Source organism: Neopelma chrysocephalum, unplaced genomic scaffold, assembly GCF_003984885.1.
Source record: "Neopelma chrysocephalum unplaced genomic scaffold, ASM398488v2 Primary Assembly neopelma1_189, whole genome shotgun sequence".
Lineage (NCBI taxonomy): Eukaryota > Metazoa > Chordata > Aves > Passeriformes > Pipridae > Neopelma > Neopelma chrysocephalum.
This window is the reverse complement of record NW_020897851.1, coordinates 1194608-1213211: the sequence shown is the minus strand read 5'-3', so window position 1 is coordinate 1213211 and position 18604 is coordinate 1194608. Positions and strand designations below refer to the sequence as shown.

The window sequence follows — 18604 nt, the reverse complement described above, 5'->3', positions numbered from 1 at the left end:
CTGTTTGTTGCACAGTGTTAAGAAATATCTTATGGCCCACATGTGCTGGATGAGACAGGGGCTGGCTTGGTCCTGGTGCCTGGGTGGAAGTGGAGCAGGACACCATGGATATGTTCTGTAAATGTGTAAGGGTCTGCAATGACAAGCTGAGAGCTGGAGGGGGAAAACCAGGCAACTGCTCCTTCTTCCACTTTGAAGTCTCTAATTTCAAAGTCTGCTGCCTTATCATCTTTATATTTCTGTTAAAAACAAACATTTGTGTGATTTCTGTAGAGCTTGACCTTCACAAAGGACCAGACAGAGGAAGAAATAGATGAGATCCACGCTGAATATCGTGAGTAATGCACAAGTTTCACTTTGTTTTGCTCTTAAATTCACTTTCTTTTCCTTTGAACTAAAATATACACACTGATTGCCTCTGAGTGCATCTCCATTTATGCACTTTGTGCCCTCTTAGTGTCCTCCCATGTTTGCTGGAGCTGCAGAAGAGCAGAGCAGGGTGTCTGTGTGTCCTGCTGGGCTGTGAGTGGTGTCACTGGGAACCCTCCACAGCAGAACTGCTCTGAAAGGGCTCCCTGAGCCCCAGCCAGGCACTGGCCTTCCTGCCCCTGCTTTCATTTTCTTGGTCTGTTATACACATTTAGAACAACAAAAAAAAAATACTGTCTTAATAAAATTTCTGCCTTTCAAAAATTGAGTTTATATTGTTAAAAGGACATGGCTTCAAAATTAGCAAGATCTCCAAGAGAATAAGTCTCAGGCAGCTTAACTGAACACTTAAAAGTCTAAAAAAAAATAGGAAAAAAGCAAAGAAAGGAGATTTTTAACAGGAACATATGGTTTCAAATTTAATAAAAAGTGTTGATCAAAGAGGTAAGTAGTAACTGGTGTCAGGTGGTTATTTCTCATAAAAGCAATAAGGAGGAAATCATAAGCTTGAAAGAAGAAGTGTACAGCAAAATTCAGGGACAGATGAAAAGAACTTTCATCAAAGGTCGTTTTTTCACTGTACCACAGATGGACTTTAAAAAGCTTTATTGCACAATGAACTTCTTTTTTTCTTTTATTTTACAACATTTGCACTCGAGGTCCCTAATTCCCAGCTGAATAAATTAACTGTGGTGTAAGTTCTGGATGAAGAATCCCAACCCCACCATGTACTTTGCATTTCCATATGAAACAGAACACACTGGGGCTGTGAACAGCCTTGGGGAAGGCAAGACAAACCAGCTGGAGAAAGTGCTTGTTTTCTGCTTCTTTGCACTGTTCCAGGCTCTTGGCAGATTGTGAGTTGCATTGCTGGTATTTTCTTTTACCATTTATGAAATACCAATTAATACTTTGGCTTGGTGGAGCTGAGGATGGTTCCTGTGCTGTCTGGGAGCTCTGCTGGAGCAGCTGCTGGAGTCCATGCCTGGAAGGTGCAATTACAGTTGCTGTCACTTCCTTCTGCTGCTGGAGACTCAGGGACACCCTCACCCTGGTGTCAACCCCATTCTGCTTTTTTTCATGGTCTCTAGTTAAAGAGTTAAAAAATCTACAGGAAAAGAAATACGTTTGTTGAAAAATGTATTCTGTTGCCTTTTCTGCTTATAAATCTTCCCACTTGCAATGTTCTTCAGAAGTCTGCTGCTTTGTCTCGTGTTTAAATATTTGTAGTTGTGTCTGTGGTTAGTTTATTGAAATTCTGCAGTTTGGTTTATTGCTGAAATGCTGCAGGTTGCTGTGCTGTGCATGGTGTGGCATTTCAGCACCACGGTGATTTACAGCACAGCTCAGCAGTGCTTGTGTGCCAGGACATTTCTTTTTGAAAAGCTTTGTATTCACACCATAAACCAGAACAACTGAAGAAAGCAATGCTGTGAAAACTGAAATGCTAAAGGAATTCCATAGCAAGGCTCAGACTTGGCATCTGGGACAGAATTTGCTTTTACTTAATGGAGTTTTTGGCCTTTTGTGGTGCTTTCAGCTGCTCAGGGAAGGGGAGTTGATGTCAAATCTTTTTCCTTCTGTGGGGCAGGACTTGGTGTTATTTTATCATAGAATATATCAAAGAGTTGTGCCACTGGAAGGGTGGTCAGGTATTGGAATGGGCTGCTCAGGGAGGTGGTGGAGTCACCACCCTGGAGGTATTCCAGTGCTTGACAATGCTGTCTGTGAAGAGATTCCTCTGCTGTCCAGCCCCAGCCTCCCCTGGCACAGCCTGAGGCTGTTTCCTCTTGTCCTGTCACTTGTTCCCTGGGAGAAAAGGCTGATCCCCACCTGGCTCCAGCCTCTTGTCAGTGTGTTCCCTCCCTGCCTGGCCAGGGGTAGGTGATCCACAGTGTCTGGCTGAGGACACTGGGTATTTTCCCAGCCTCTGAGTAAAGAATTTGAAGTATCTAGATGAAACAACAACATTGCTTTGGCTGAACACCAGAGGATTGCTTAAAACATACCAAGTGATTGAAAGTGCAAAGAGTATTTGCGTTATTAACTGATTGAAAGGATCTGAATTTCAGCAGTGTAATGAGCATGACACAGGGGCATGAAGTGTTCATCTGTGCCAGTGTTCTTGGCTCTGGGTAGCTCTGTAAAAGCACAGACACAGATTTGGATCGTTAATAGAACATGGACCATATTGCAGTGCTGAGTTGGTTTTCAGTTGCTGTAACAAAAATGGTTTTAATTCAGTGTTTTGTGTCCATTTCTCTTCGCCTCCTTTCAGTGTTTGTGGTGGTACCTTAGTCCTGTGGGGATAGTCAGTGATGCTCTGCTACCTTTCAGGAAACAAACACAGAAAGGAATTCAGATACTTGATGGATCAAGTAAGTAACCGGTGGAAGAAAAGTGGTGGGAGGAAAACAGAAAGTGCTCAAAGCAAAGAAGAAGTTGCTGTCACAGAGCTGCCAGCAGCCCCAGGTCAGTGATGTTTAGTATGATCCCCTCTTGGATCCACACTAAGAAGTGGGAGGTTCCCAAAGAAATGCTATTTTCTCCTGTTGTTCTTCTCCTACAACCTTTAAGGGGAAAAATAGTATGAAGGTCAAACAGACTCTAAAATGATTGATTGCCATTGATTTTGGTGTGGAACATAAGCACGACCCATAATAATGATCTGGGTTTGTGTGGCAGATCCAGGTGAGGCACCTGAGCCCCTAGAGGTTTGGTTTCAGTGGATTGTGTCTGGATGTGCTCTGTCTGGGGACACGTTGCAGTCAATTGTTGGAAAGGGGTCTCAGGTTCCAGTCCAGGTGTGCTGCAGGTGCTGAGCTCTGGAATGAAGGGGATGGTCAGTGCTCTGGCTGCCTTTGAGCTTTCCCCCATCCCTGCTGGGAGAGGGAGTCAGTAACTGGGAACTGCTGAGTTATTTGTGTGGATTGGATCCAGGAGTTGTTTGTCCTGAGGCCGAAGCAATAAAATACTTGATTTTCTTTCAGGCTGTTTATGCAGGATGTTGCCTCTCTTTTTAACTTGCCTTGTTTTGTGTTTATGTACTTGAACTCAGTGAAAAGTGGGAATGCAGGGCTGCAGTTACTCACGTGTTAGGAGTCAGGGACAGCATCCAGCCTGTTTGTGATCCTCCCTCCCTGCAGCACCAAACCTCACCCAAGTGTGCTCTGAGCATGTTCCTTGCAGGATCCTTTGGTCTCCTTTTGGTTTGTGCTTCATGGCTGCTTTGGCAGGGAACATCTAGCTTTGAATGTGGGATTTAGAAGAACATTCCTCAGCCTAATAGAACTTGTGGATTTATAATCTATTCAAGACACTTGAGTTTTGGAGGGAATTCCCCTGGCCAGAATGGGATGTGCTGTTGTCTGTGCCCTTGGGAAAACATGGCAGTGTAATTTGCCCCAGCTCTCACAATTCCCTGTGCTCTTGAGCTGAGTTAATCTGTGTCTCTCTCCTGCGCTGTCTCCTCCAGCAGAGTCCTCAAGAATAAAAAGAAATGAAAAAACAGTAAAATAATATGAATTTTATCCTGATCATTTCCCGCAGACCTTGATTCAATGCATGATCCTTTCTGTGTGAAGGGTAAAAGTTAAGGAATCTCAAGGATAAAAGATTTGAAGATGTTCCTCATCTATAGCAGAGGCAGAGGTGATGTGTTGTTGGATGGTGGGACCACAGCCTTTATTTCCAGTTCTGCCCTGGCAGGGATGGGCTGCTGTGGCTTTCAGGTTTCCATCTCCCCTGAGAAGCTGAATTAAAGGCACAGAGTTCTTCCAGAAGAGTGCTCAGGTAGAAGATAACTTGGCCCAGGTGTGTCACCCTGTGCTCAGTCCGTGGCACCACCTCGGCTGGTTCCGGCAAACCCGCACAGTTTCCACTGCACTTTGTGCACTGAGCTTCCAATAATCCTTGCAATTGCAGTTCCTAGTTTTGTGCCAAACATCTGCACCCAGTTGGCTGTTTGTAAACCATTGAAAAAACAGAAGGATGATTTATGGTTGAAGGAACAGATGCCTAAAGCCTGTTTCCTCAGGGTTCCTTGTTAACAGCAATTGCCTTTGTATTAAATGGGAATTACAGTACAGGAAAGGAACAAACCAGCAGTGGCCTGATGGAAAGGCTCTGTCTGCATTCCTTACCCACTTCCTTTGGGTTCTCATGGAAGTGGTGGAATTGTACAGAACTAAACCAGACCTTTTTTGGGGTTGGGTTTTGTCAGTTTATTTATTTTCCCCCCTCCATCTCTCCCATTGCCCTTTCCTGTAGTATTGGTTGATGCAATTTAACCTCTCTGAAAATCTCACTCTGTTTGTGGTGGTGTTTTAATCACCTGTTCCTGATTTACATCATCTTACTTTGCATCTTTAAGCTTAAAATGTCTGTTTTCCAGTTTTTATAACTTTTAAACATGAAGCTTTGCTTTGCCTGAGGGGAAGTGCCAAAAAGATTTGATAAATACTGGTGATAAATAATTTGATTTGATAAGTATTGGCTGTGCTGGTCTGCATTATTGCACAGGCCTTTGCTATTTTTACCCTGCTAATTTCAGAGTTGTGTTTCATTAGTTGGACAACTGACTCACTGGAATATGTTGGTTGTTTTCAGCAGACAAAAATATGCCCCTGATATTTAATTATGCCTATTAACTGGAGGGAAATGGCAAGCTGAGCTCAATCCAAAGCTTGTGAAGCCCTTCCACACTCCAGTTACAGTTCTGCTTGGCCCTTTCTGTCCAAAATATTGCTGGAGGGGTGGAAAAGTCAGAGCTTGGGCCTTGAAGGGGCGTGTCTGTGACTGTCCCAATCACAGTTGTCAGTGAGATGGGTCTGGGGAGGGCAGCTTTCTAGTAAAATAACTACTTTGAAAGTATTTGTGGGTATGGCATAAGGATCTTTTCATACCCTAATTTCTAGACTGTATTTGTTTTCTCTTGGGGGAGGCAGAAGGTATCTTTTCATAGACCAAAACATTTGACATAACTGTAAAACCATTCTGTTGTTTTTTTTATCCTGTATGTGTTTGTCTAGAAATTATTTTTCCTATAGAAATGGGAATGTCAATTATCTGGATTGACATTGTCTTTCTTAGCTGCATAAGGAAATAAATCACAACTGAAAACAAGCCTGTTAACTTGATCTGTAAAACTTGAAGCTGTCAAGCTGTTTGATGCAGGGGATGAAGGGGATTGGTAGCACAAGCAGCCAACAGCACTGTCTTGTTAAGTGTTTGCCAATTTCTGAAATAAAGTTCCATCTTATGAAATGTGGCACATATCCTTCCCCTTTATTCCTCTCCTTGTTTCTGTTTGAAACTCAACAATGAAACATGAAACATTTCTGGTTCTCAGAGGGTGGTTAGTTTTGTTTTTTTTTTAATTATCTAGGAAAAGAAATTAAACCCTTGAAAATTAAACCTGGGAAAGCTTTGAGAAACATGTAAGTGGGAATGAGGTGTTGGTATTTAAATATTTATAACTTTATTTTTTCTTAAAAATCTGTCTCCTGGCTGCAGAACTTTAAACAATAATACTTTGTATTGTCATTCTTTCTAATCTGTGCCTTTCCCCTTGGTAGAACTTCGGGAAGAGCATCACCCAGCTGTTGTCCTGGGAGGAGCCCAGGAACTCCAGTCAGATTCTCCTGATGGCCAGAGAAGTGAATCTCCTGACCTGGAGGAAGGCCAGAGATCATCCTCTCCTGAATTCTCACTGTCATCTGGATCAACAAGCAGGTCAGTGAGGTGGTGTCTTCTCCCTGCTTGGTGCCAGATCAGACCAACCATGGATAAACTTGGCAGTGCCTGTATCCTGCTTCACAGGACTGTGGGCATGGATCCATTCCCTGTGTTCCTGGATGCTTGGTGGCTTGAGGGATGGAGCTCAAATAGATGACAAATTCACTTAGTATTTGTAATGACTTCATAGGGGGTTGATAATGTAAATGTCCCTTTTGGTAGAGAAACAGGGAGTGCAGTGTCTGGGGTACCAGGAGTACATTTGGGGAATTCCTTCCAGTGCTTCACCCTCCCTTCTGCTGCAAGCTTTATTTAGAGAGGTCCCAACATTGATAACAACCCAAGTCTTTTAAGTAGTATTGCTGTAAGGAACTGTGGCCCCAATTTTTGGAGGAAAAGTGAAAAAGTAATTGAGAACAAATACAGAATAATTGGGTTTTGATATAAAAGCCAGAGAGCTGATTTGGCTATCTTGTTGATAAAGGAAATGAGAGGAGAATGCAGGTCTGCATTACCAGGAATAAAAAAGTTTAGAAGTGGGAGATAATCAGAGGAAGTAGCTGGAGGTCATCAGCTGAGCTAGGAGTGACATTTTTCAATTTCCCACCCCTTCCAGCCATAGCACTCTGTCTCTTCCTCCTTGTTCTGCAAATATTAAAAGTAATGTAGTGCTTGGCTTTATTGTTGGTTATGAGCAGATCAGTCTAATCAAAAAGTTTAACAGAAACCAAAGAGCTTTTAAAAAGCTGTCATGAGGGTTCCCTTTCACAGATGGAGATGGTGAATGGTGAGTGAAAACCTTGGCAGACATTGGAAAAGGAGGATCAGGTCAGGGGGTTAGAGAGCATCAAATGGAAAATGTCTGTTTTACAGGATCAGGCTTTGCTGCCTGCTTCCATTTGCTTGAATAAATGGGAGCATACAGTAAATATTTGTCAGTAAACAACAATATGCTGGCTGGCAGGGCACTGTGTGGAGGCAGGAAAGGTCGTTGCTGCCCTTCCAGGGTATCATTGCATTTCTGTTTGGCTTCAGACCTGCGTTACAGACCAATAAAGCCCTTCCTCTCCCATGGCCTTTCCCCTCTGTGCTGGCTGTGTCTTTCTGCCTGAACTGGTACTGTAAAATTGATAAACAGAGATATCAGTTTATTTGCTGTTCCTTATGTAACAAGCTGTTAAGGTTAGTGTGGGATTAGTTTTATCTCAGTTTCTCAGGATGCGGCTGATGACAGTTTTTCCTTCCCTGTGATCAGGGAACTGTTCTCTTGGTCATTTCTTTGCCTTTAGCACAGGGCCCAGTGCTCTGGGCTCCTGCAGAGCTCACACATTGCCATCCCCCCTGTTGGAGTGTCTCCTGTGCAGGTGTGTGGGGTCAGAGCAGGTTCCTCACTGGGGCACACTGACCTGCACAGGTTGGGTGACCCTCTGCTCTGACCCTGCACAGGGCAGGGGCAGCTGGAGAGCCCCACTGAGCCTTGGGACATGACACACTGCAGCTTCTGCTGCTTTCCATGCAGCCTCAGACTGCTCAAAGAGAGATGAGAACACCAACAGTGAAGCAGTGAAGGCTCAGTGAGGTGACAGATGCTGCTGGTGAGGAGGGAAGGCCCCTCTCCTCTGACCACCAAGTTCCTCCTGCCACCCTGCACCTTCCTGAAGAGCACTTTGGAGTGTTTACCTGTGTCTTCTGAGAAACAAAGGTTACAGGGACCCCCCCTTCTCTGAACACTTAGGGAAAAGAGTTCAATGTGCTTTTTGTCTTGACTGTTTGTGTCCCTTGGTAGCTGCTCTGAAGGAGCAGAAGGGCTGATGGCTCAGTGCACTGCCTAGGGCTTGGTTTGGCCCTTGGAGATCTCTTGGGTCCTGCTGTGCCCATGGACCAGCTTTGGACCACACAGTTCCATGCAGGAATGAGGCTCATGCTCCCAGCACACTGCTCAGAGGTCTGGTGTATCCAAAATGAATTGTATCAGCATTGACAGGGCCCATAACAAGTAGGTGTAGTCATATAGACTGCATGAAAAAAGATGTATTTGGTCACTCTGTGGTTATTGTGAGGCTGATATCTTGTTAATTGTAGTGAAAGAAATACAGCACAAATCAAACAACAATGATTTATGTGTTGATGCTTTGAGTAGCATTGTGCTATTGTACTCAGTAATGGTTTTGTGAGGCTTGTGTTTTATTTCTGAGTATTAAGAGGATATCCTTTGCCAAGGGTAAATGTTTTTCACATTGAAATGTCAAAACTTGAAATATGTTCAAAAATCCAGATCTGCATGCTGTGTTCCTGTGAGGAGAGCACTTGTAAATGGGGGTCTGGTGCTGTGATGGGACGAGGATATCGAGCAGCATGTTGAATATAACAGAACAATCTGCAACTTGGAGAGGTGAAATGTCTGTTCTGCTAAAAGATGCTTCAAGAAAATCAGTAATTCTTCTGTTTCCTCCTTCATAAGGCCTGTCCTTTGTCGGTCTCATATCAGTTGGTCAAGATAAGAAATTCATCCATTGTACACTAATCACTGATTAACTGATACTATTCAGAAGTTGATGCTTTAACTGAGAAAACAAGAGTTTTACACCTGCTGGAGAAAAGATCCAGGCCAGGAATGGAGGTTGCAGCATCAACCCAAACATGCCTGGGCTCTGCAAAGATTGATGATCCCACCCAGAGAGCAAAGTGTGCATAATAGATAAACACCAAAACACAGGCGTGCCTTTGAAAGGGTAATTCTTCAAAGCTCTGAAGTCACAGTTACACATAAAGCTTCCACAGGACTGCAGTGCTCCATACAAATAGTCCTGTGGCATTCTTTGACTTTCTGGGACTGAAGCCAAATTTTGCATAACTACTTAAACAATAGGGAAATTAGAGAAGAAATGAGAGAAATGAGGAGGGACAACGATAAGCCAGTTAATGAGCTATGTAGAGGAAATATTCCATTACAACTATTTATGTAATGGGGATAATACACAGTTTTTTAAGCAAATTATTTGTCTTAAAACTTTATGTTAGAGACAAATGCTGGTTCTTGATGTCTAGAGTGAGAGACTTGAACAGCAGATAAAATAGAACACTGACCTTATCTGAAGTACTGAAACATAATGACTTAGTTCTGGAATCTTGGTGGGAAAGTGCTACATGCACAGCTTGTGTAAATGCCTGTGGTGTTGGGATGCCTGGGGTGACTGCAGTGTGTGCCAGGGAGGTTCATGCCCAGGGAGGGGCCTCGTTTGCAGTGTGTTGGTGTTTTGGCTGTGAGCTCAGGAGCCATTGATCAGGATCCAGGGTCTGGATTTAACGGGTCACTTATCCTTGGATTTATGTGCTTTGCAGAATATGGGCTTTAGTTCCTCGGCAGCAGAAGAGGCAGAGGTAGGAGCTGTGCCTCAGTTGCCCAGGAGTTCCCTGGATGGCAGCACACCTCCCAGCCCCCGTTGGTGTGGCAAAGCTGGCAGGGTGCAGTGGTTGGAAGGGCTGGGTGAGCTCCTCCCTGGCAGTTGCTGCAGTCTGAGTTCAAAGGCAGCACTGTCCCACTCCCTGGCCATTGCTGTCAGATGAGAGAAGTGTATGAAAATGTGTTGATTAGGGCAATAACTGCCTTTTTCAGTTCTTCAGTACATTTTTGACTTAATAAATCTTGCACTACTTTGGCTCAGAGATGATGTATATCACAGTGTTAGACAGGAGTGTTTGATCTGTGGATTTTGGCCTCAAACATGGGTTCATTGTGGAAGGATGATGATACTTCTCTGCTATGGTGTTGATTCATACTTTTCTTTCCCAAAACTGTGAGCAGTAACAAATGGCAGGAGCTGTGAGGTTTGGTGGAGAGAGTCCCGGGGACATCGTGACAGTCAGTGGCCTCAGCTGTGCCTGGGGGAAGCAATGACGTCCAGCCTGTGTCCAGGAGGACATGGATCTGTGACTGAGAGCTGTGGGGTCTGGACATCTGAGTCCTGAAAACAGGAGTGCTGGTCTGCAGTGCTCCTGGTGCCTCAGCCTCCATGGCCCAGCTGCTGCCAGATCCTAAGGGAAGGAGTTCACATAGAGCCAGCAGAGCTTTCCCTTTTCCAAAGGCAGAGCCTCAAAGGCGTGTTTTTGGGCTGCAGAGGATGCCATGGAAAGCCCAGGAAGCCTGGAAAGGGTAAAGGAGAACAGTGAGAGAGTGGAACCTGTGAAAGGTTTGCTTCAGAAGAGAGCCCTCCAAAGGCAGGGCGATGAAGCCCCGGGTGCATGGTTTGAGGAGGAGTTCCTGGGCAGCCAGGGAAGGCATTGGGATGGATGCACAGTTAATCCTGGATATCACCCAGTGCTTGGGCTGCTCTAGCAGTGAGCTCATCCTGTTCATCACAGGCAGGACAGAGTGGAAGCAGGATTGCAAGATGGAGAAAACTATTTTACCTCTCCTCAACTGGGCATTCACCTCCAAGTGCCATTGGCAAAATGAGACAGGCTGGAGCTCGTTTCTCATGCCAGCATTGAGGAGAAGTGCCCAGGGCACGGGCAGAGGCACATCCACAAGGCACAGTGAGATGGAGGGAGGAGAGCTCTGGCTGCTCACGAGAGCTGTGTCTGCCCAAGCACAAACAGAGTCAAAGGGCCACTTGCTCCTCTCAGTTCTAGAACAAGACACGTCATTCACACTTATGTCAGCTTTTTTCTCTCTATCTGAGAGCTGTGTGTTTATCTTGAAAAAAAGGAGGGGTGGAAGTCAAACCCCACTGATGGTCAGGAAAGGAAGAGTTGACTCTTGGTTGATTGTCCATAAGGGCTCAGGGAAACCAGTCCTGCAGGATCGTGGAGCTGGGAATGGCCTGAGTCACCGAAGCTGTACTTTTCCCAAAGTGGAGCCTTGAATAAGAGCAGAAACTGAAACCCCTCCTCACCCTGGCACAGGATGCTGGCTGCATCTCGAGCAGTTCAGGTGCAGAAATTTAATGGTTTTGCTGCAAAAATTGACTCCTCTGGAAATGATCTGTAAAATCTTGGGAGAGTAATGACCTTTAGTAAAGGACAGAAAACCTTGTGGGAATTTGTCTTGGATTTGGAGTCTGAATAAAGTCTGATGATGTGTTTTGCTGTGCCTGGCCTCAGTGTACGTAGGTACCTGTGGGGTATCAAAAAGGCAGAAAATACTGAAGAAATTAACAAAACTGTTCTAAATTCTGTGATCTCTTTGGCCCCTCTAGGCTAAAATGTACAGAAACAACCTCCACAACAAGGCAACTGTTTGGTTTTTAATTCATATTCTTCCACTTCAGGGCTAATCATTAAATGCAAAGAGGGGGGAGGAGTTTTCTTCAGGGGACGAAAAAGAATTAATTTAAAATATGAATTCACTTGGTGGTCAAAACTGCTTTTGCTTAGTTGGCAGTGTTTTTTGATAATTGCTTTTCGACTGTGGCATATTTAAGTGTTTTTTTAAATTTTCAGACACTTTTGTCCCCTGGCACGTGGCAGAAAGGTGTATAATTGCCTCAGCCCCAAATCCTGCCTTCCTTGGGCTTTGTAACCCAAACTGGTGTCTGGGAGAGCCACGATGCAGAGAACTGCTTCAGTGGGGGGCTGCTGGAAGGAATCCTGGAACAAAGGGCTCTTAGCTACAGCTGGGAAGTTCAGAACCCTGGTTTGTGCAGTTACTGCAGCTCCTCAGTGTCTGGTTGCAGTGAGGACAGAGCAGTTAATTGGGTTCTCTGGGGACCCTCTGATGGCCCGTTCACAGCTCCACGTGTAGGCCAAGGGGGAACTCGCTCCAGGACATTTTGTGCTCAGTTTTAAAAAAATTTGGTAGGCACAGACAGACCAAGGATTCCACATGTAAATTCTGAACAAGCAGTATTGGTTTGAGTGTTGGCCAAGTTCTCTCATTTTTATTGTTTTGCGGTGACAAACGCGGTGGGTGATAAACGATGATAATGCTGCGGTTTTCAAGGCAGGGAAGTACATCATGTTCAGGCCTCAAACCTGTTCTTTTTCTATTTTAGGGGACTAAAAGCACACAAATAGCCCTATGTCCTCCCCACTTCTTTTTTTAAATGTAATTGGAACATCAGAGTAGTTTGGAAAAATGATAATAACTCATTCCCTGGGAATCCAGTTTGTGCACCAAAAATGAGCTTTTGATGGACTTTTAATTCTGAGAGTAAAAACAATGCTGAACTTCAAAACTTTCCCCATCCATTTTTGGTGTCTTTTTCCTTTATATCTGTATGACTGTATGTGCACGTGTTAGAGGGTCCTCTAACCTGGCTCTGTTTGTCCACCTGAATTCCTGGTGGTGGTTCTGTATTAGTTATTGCCACAGTAACACTGATGACTCCCACTTCAGAGAGGAGACAAAATGGCAAAGGGTGAAAAAAATCCTGCCATCTTCTAGGAGTCGTATGTCATTTATTGATTTATTGAAGAAAAGCTTCTAGAAGAGAAATGCACTTTACCTACACTTTACCCACCTAAGCATCTTGCAGATCCTCTCCAGAGAAATTGCCTGGTGCCTGGGAATGCAAAGCTGTTGTAGATACCACTGAGGAGACATGAACAGAGAGAATTGTCTTGTGTGTTAAACAATGACATTGAGACCTGGGAATAACTAAAAATTCAGCAATGCAGAGGCAGAAGTTCTTGGCCTGTCCTGTAGGTTGAAGTTATTTCTCATTGCCAGTGCTGTTAGAGGGGTCGGTCTCACCCACAGCTTCTGCTGCCGCTGCCAGTCGAGCCCTGCTGTGCTATGGGTGTTGCTAAAATAATTTACATCTGGTTTATTTTCCCCCTCAGCACCAATTCGGACATTTTGGCAGATGTGGAAGAGTCTGAGACGTGTTCAGTGTCCTCTAACAGGTGAGTGGAATATCCACGCGCTGAAGTCCTTGCGACGGGTTTAGATCAGGAGTTTGCAGTTGGTGGAATTCTGCAAAAGCAAATGCCTCTGGAAAGTCAGGTTCTGGGAGAATCCTCATGGTTGTGGGAAGCAGGATTTTGTCAGTGGGTTTGAATCCTTGAAAAATGGATGCTCTAAGAATCCACAGATGCCCAGTTGAAGATCATTATTCGAAGGTACACATGAGTATAAATATATATTTTAATTGAGAAAAAAATGAGGAGACTGATTTTTATGGTACAGCTCTGAAACACGAGTTGTTCCTACTAATCTCTTTATTATATTGTTACATATCTCATGGCAGTCAGCAGACATGGACTTGGACATCTGAGAGTTTTCCATTGTTATTTTCATTTGTGAATTCCCAGTTTAAGCTGAATTAATAGTCCCTGCAGGATGGATCCAGCCTAGCAGATGGTATAAAACAGAGTGTATTTATAAGAAATGTTTAATTAGCAAAAGCTGTTGACAGATGAGCGGCATCTTTCATGTCAACACTAAGTGGAATTTTAAGCTCCGAGGCTGAATGATGGAAATCAGCTGCTTCATTTAAATATGGCTAATTTAACAATTTTTTCTTTAAAATTAACTCTGTGACTAAAAAGAAAACACTTGTTGAGTTTCCAGTGAAAAATTCTTTGTCCATAAATGAGGAGGGTGTCTGGAAAGCTGGGAGTCCTGTGTGCTTTCGTTCAGGGTAACCCTGACCAAGCCCTTGTCCTGTGCCCTGTGACCGTGCCCCCAAGGAGGACAGTGGCTCAAGTTGGCCTTTTCTGATGGAACATCATCATGGTTTTCTCAGCACCAGGGGCTCTTCTCAGCTATGGACAAGGAATTTGGGAGGTTGTTGCTCCTCCTTGTGTTCCAGACTGGTTCCTGGGGACAGGAGGAGGGCACCACGACACCGGGTTTGTGGGTGTTGTCATCTTCTTCACCTGAGAAGGCAGAGCACTATTTCCCCATCCCTGGAATTGTTCAAGGCCAGGTTGGACAGAGCTTGGAACAGCCTGGTCTGGTGGAAGGTGTCCCTGCCTGTGGCAGGGGGTGGGATGAGCTGAGCTCTGAGGTCCTTTCCCTGCCCCTCGCCAGGAACACGTGTGTGTGCAGTGCCCCTGTGCTGCCCCCAGTGCTTCAGCAGGGTCATGTGTGCCATGTTTAGGGCACTTGCAACCCCCTTTTTTCCTTATTTTCCTTTTTTTCCAGCAGCAGCAGCTCCATGGCTCTGACAGTGAACAAGAGGAAGTCGCAGCGGCCGCAGGTGCCGGAGAACGATGGAGTTCTTCCCAGGAGCAAGAGGAAGAGGAGCTAGTGCTGCAGGGATGGGGAATCCTCAGTGCTGGGAAACACTGCTTGGCTTTTTCCCATCCTCAGTGTCTCTGAATACTGAGTAAATGCTGAATTTATGCATCACTGCCATTCCAGCTGCCTTGATGACAAGGCTGGTGGGTTTGTCCACAGCACTGTGGCCATTTACCTTTGAGATTGGGCCCGGGGTGCCAGAGCCCTGTGGGAGCTGAGCTGGCTCCTGTCCCTCGTGTCCCCTCACCAGTGCAGGACTGTGTGTGCTGCTGTTCCTGCTCACACCCCATGGAAGCTTCCTCTGCCCTCCTGGAAGCAGCTGCAGGACAGTGTTTTGCTTGGGGTGGGGCAGTTCCCTGGTGCAGCTGGGGAGGTGGGGGGAGGCAGAGGGATGCTGGGGGATTCTGCTCTACAGAAATAGGCTTTTTTATATATGTCTGTGTCAAATTGCTCGGTATTACGTTTTGTTATTTTGGTTTGAAGTAATGAAACTGAAAAGAAGTTTGAAGGTCATTGGACACAAAGTATTCTAGCTTTAAAATAAACAGTAACATTGAAAAGTCTGGTCTTCCTTGGAAGGTAGTAGAATTTTGTAATGAAGTAAAGCAATGCAAGAAAATGAAAGTAAATCTGAACACCAGGGGACGTTTTTACAAATGTGGCTTGTAAGCAAAATACATCCCATGAAAAATACTCACAGGTGCTGCTGCTGAGCCCCGAAGCTTTGGTCAGAGCCCATCAGGGGGAGCTTGGCAAAGAAGGCACCAAAATCTGGGTAAAACTGAGAGTTGTGTGCCAGTTGACTTGAGACTGTAGCTGGGCCTGGGTGTTTGACTGTTAGAAATATTCCTCCTCAAACTGTTGCTCCCAGGAATGTTTGTGTTTGGAATGGGCTAAATCATGGCAAATATAAACCATCATAACTGCACAGGGTGAGGAGGGGCAGAGGCGAAGCAGGAACCTCATTGTGTTTGTTTCATTTTTGCTAAACAAAACTTTTTGAAAGAAAATTTTTGGTGTCTGTTCTAGGGCTGCCTTTTCATCACAGTAGCTCACACAAGGCAGTGAAATTGGGTGCAGTTGGCCAGGGAAGGATAAAGATGTTTATGTGTGGAATGGTCATGGAATCGATGTGGATGGGGTTTGCTGTGTCCCAGAGTTAATGTGCAGTTAATGGCAGTAACTCCTGAGGTGAGAGGAAAATATGTTTCCGTACCCAAGAAGGAGAAATAGTCTAATTTAGTAAGTTCAGCCTGGAAAGTACTCAGGAAAAATCAGTATTGGGCAAGTACCCAAGGGGGAGTGAACCCTCATGAGCCGAGTCCTGGGGGTTCTGTTCTGGCATCCTGGTGCCCAGGGACTGGTGGGGGGTTCTGTCCTCTTCTCCTGGGTGCCTGAGGGGCTGGCAGGGGGTTCTGTCCTGTTGTCCTGGGTGCCTGAGGGGTGGCAGGGGGTTCTGTCCTGGCATCCTGGTGCCCAAGGGCTGGTGGGGATTCTGAGCAAGACAAGAAACAGCTCCTGGACAGCAGCGTCACGGTCTGACTGTTGTGGTGACCTCAGGATGTGTCCCCTGTGGCTCCTGAGGAACCCAAGGAAGAGTGTTGCCCTTGGAGCTGTGCTCAGAATGTGTACAAAGCCATGAGCCTTGGGAATGATGTTTTCCTTTGCTCATTCAGTCACACTGTGGTTTCTCCAGCAGAGCTCGGTCCCTCTGTGGTCCCTCTTGGAATCCACTTCCAAGGATTCCTGTCTTGGCAGCCTGGGCAGAATGAGGAGTTCCTGTGGTTCCTAAAGCACCTCGTGGTGAAGAGGTTGGTTTGGGTTCAGAGAGCCCTCAAATACTCCCGTGGTGGTGTGTTTGCTGTTGGGTTTGCAAACAGCCCTTACCCTTCCCAGTCTGGGGTTTGCTGGATGACAACCTTGCTGTGCTATTAGAAAATGCTTGGATTTTCATGGGGGTGTTTTGTGCCTGCTGGAATACAGCTCAGACAAAGGAAACCTTGAGAGGAGCTGCCCTCCAAAGCAGTTCAAAAGGCACCTTTATAAAAAAGAAAGAAAATACCCTGAAATATTTCTCAAAGTTTGACCTTTTTATTAAGCTCCCTAAAGATTTTGGAGCCTGAATGTCAGCCACGATCCCAGACAGCATAGGAGGCACACTGAAATACTCCCCCAGCATGGTCCCAGCAGCTCTGGCAGCTGTCAGACACCTCGAGTGCCAAGGGATGGGGATGGGAGGGTGACTGTGTTTGCTGCCGTGTCTCACCTGATTTCTCATGGATTTGGGATTTTTTTTGCTGAGTTTTTTTTTAGTGTTGCTGCTTGGAAAAACTGCTTGGCTGCTGTATTTAGTGCCATTGATAAGAGCAGCTGAAGGAAGGGTGTTTATTTCAGCAAAGCCCTTCATGACTGAAAGGAAATGACTTGCAAGTAGTTAAAAATCGCTGAAAACTGACAGCGTCTCACAGATTCATTCACTGCTGACACGTGACAGTTTTTCTCATAAAAATTCTCTATTGCTCCTCAGAAAAACCCCTTGCCATGCACATCTGGGCAACCTTTGGTGTTAGAGCAGCAATAACACTGTAAAGAGAGCAGCTGCTGGTGCGCTGGGGAAGGGGCTGGTGCGTGGGGATGAGCAGGACACGAGTCCTGCCCCAGCACTGTTCTGTGCCCTGGTGTGGCTGCAGGTGAGGACATGGCCACTGACAGCTGAAGAGCTGCTACAGGAACTGAGGTGTTAAGGTAATGAGACAGTTACTTGGTGTAGTAGGAGAGGGAACAGCCGTGACACCTTAAATATGGACGTAAATCAAACTGGCTCCCTGACAACCTGTGGGGGTTCATTTTTTTATATCTCTTACTGTTGAACTCACCATTTAAAGTCCAAACTGGTGACCTTTGCCTGAGATGGGGCTTTTTCCCCTCCCTTTTGTAAGGAGCTGTGAGTTGGTGCCAGAGGTGGGTGGTGGTGTTTGTAGAGGTGACAAATCTGAGCAGGGCGTGTGGATGTGACAGTGGTCGAGGTGCTGGGGGAGGCTGCATGGAGCAGACACACTGGACAATGTGGAGGGTTAGGAAAAAGTGTGGATTTGATGGTCCTATGCCTCATTCCCACCCTGACAGAGTGGGTGCCCAGGTAGGATCCAGCCTGTCCTGCCAGACACAGCTCCAGGACCGGCTCCAGCCCCAGGCGAGTGCCAGGGGCTGCCAGGTCTGGCCTTTGCTGGGACTGGCTGCTGATCCCCTGGGTGCCATAAATGCCTCTTGCTGCACATCTCAGCAGCCCTGAATTCGCAGAAATTGGATCACGTAAGGGAAAAAACAACAGCAAGGGAGGAAACGCAGTGTCCTCCCCACGCTGTCCCGTCCCCGCGCTCCCCTGGGCTGCTCCCTCCTCCGTCACCAAGTCAAGGGGCAACTGGGAGCAGTTGGGGACTCGAGAACAGCCAGGCTGGGGACAGAAGTCCCAGCCCGGAGGAGCTTTGCAGTGGTGATGCACAGTGAGACGTGGGGTCGTGTCCTCCTGCCCAGCACTGCCGTGGCTGAGCCCCGGCGAGAGGGGAGGAACCCCACAGTGGTGGGTTTGGAGTGAGTAATCGTGAGGTTACTGCATTCTCCTTGCACCTTTTCATTTTGTGACCAATGTTTGTTGCATCATCCACAGCAGATGCCCTGTGCTGGGAGGAGTGTGGTGTTGCAGGGACCCTCCATCCCACCCCCTGCCAGGGATGTGGGATCCTGGGGACCCTCCATCCTGCCCCGCTGTGGGTCCAGCCCCTCTGCAGCCATCCCCAGCCAGCAGATCCCTGACAGCTGTGGCTCCCTGGGGACTTGGGAGTGGGGAGAAGGTCCTGGGGGGCCCAGAGAGGTGCTGGCAGCTGGGGCTGGGGCGATGCCAGGCCGTGGGGGGGGGGCTGCCACAGGGAGGCTTTGGGAACGGCTGCTTTGGGCGGCGAATCCATTCAGGAGGAAATTAATTTAGTCACAGAGCAGTCCCTCAGGCCAGGGCAGGAGGGCAAAGCTGGAAACAAAATAATCACAGACAATAAAAATGTCCTGTTCCCCCCAGCCCAGCAGTGGAGCCATGTGAAAGGCAGTGGAATGGGAGAGAGCAGGAGTGGGGTCACCCTGACAGGCACAGGGCTCCCTGTGTGCTCTCACCCCACATCCCCCTCCAAATCAAGTAGCTGGGGGTTACCTGGTTTTGCTTCAGGGATGGCTGTGCCTAGGGTGTTTTCTGGTGTTTTGCCA

General features: G+C 46.4%; 1 protein-coding gene across 2 annotated transcripts in view; it reads left to right on the top strand.

The window, feature by feature from the left end:
* RAD18 (RAD18, E3 ubiquitin protein ligase) overlaps positions 1-14913 on the top strand; it is a 29808-nt gene extending 14895 nt beyond the window's left edge. Inside the window, exons 9-13 of one of the 2 annotated variants that reach the window (XM_027702620.1) lie at positions 274-334; positions 2767-2901; positions 6006-6162; positions 12949-13011; positions 14255-14913. In XM_027702620.1, coding sequence (XP_027558421.1) covers positions 274-334; positions 2767-2901; positions 6006-6162; positions 12949-13011; positions 14255-14360 — 522 coding nt within the window. In that variant the 3' untranslated portion in view covers positions 14361-14913. Of the gene's footprint in view, positions 1-273; positions 335-2766; positions 2902-6005; positions 6163-12948; positions 13012-14251 lie in introns of both variants that reach the window. The other variant, XM_027702618.1, reaches the window with a different exon arrangement.
* The last annotated feature ends 3691 nt before the right edge of the window (positions 14914-18604 follow it).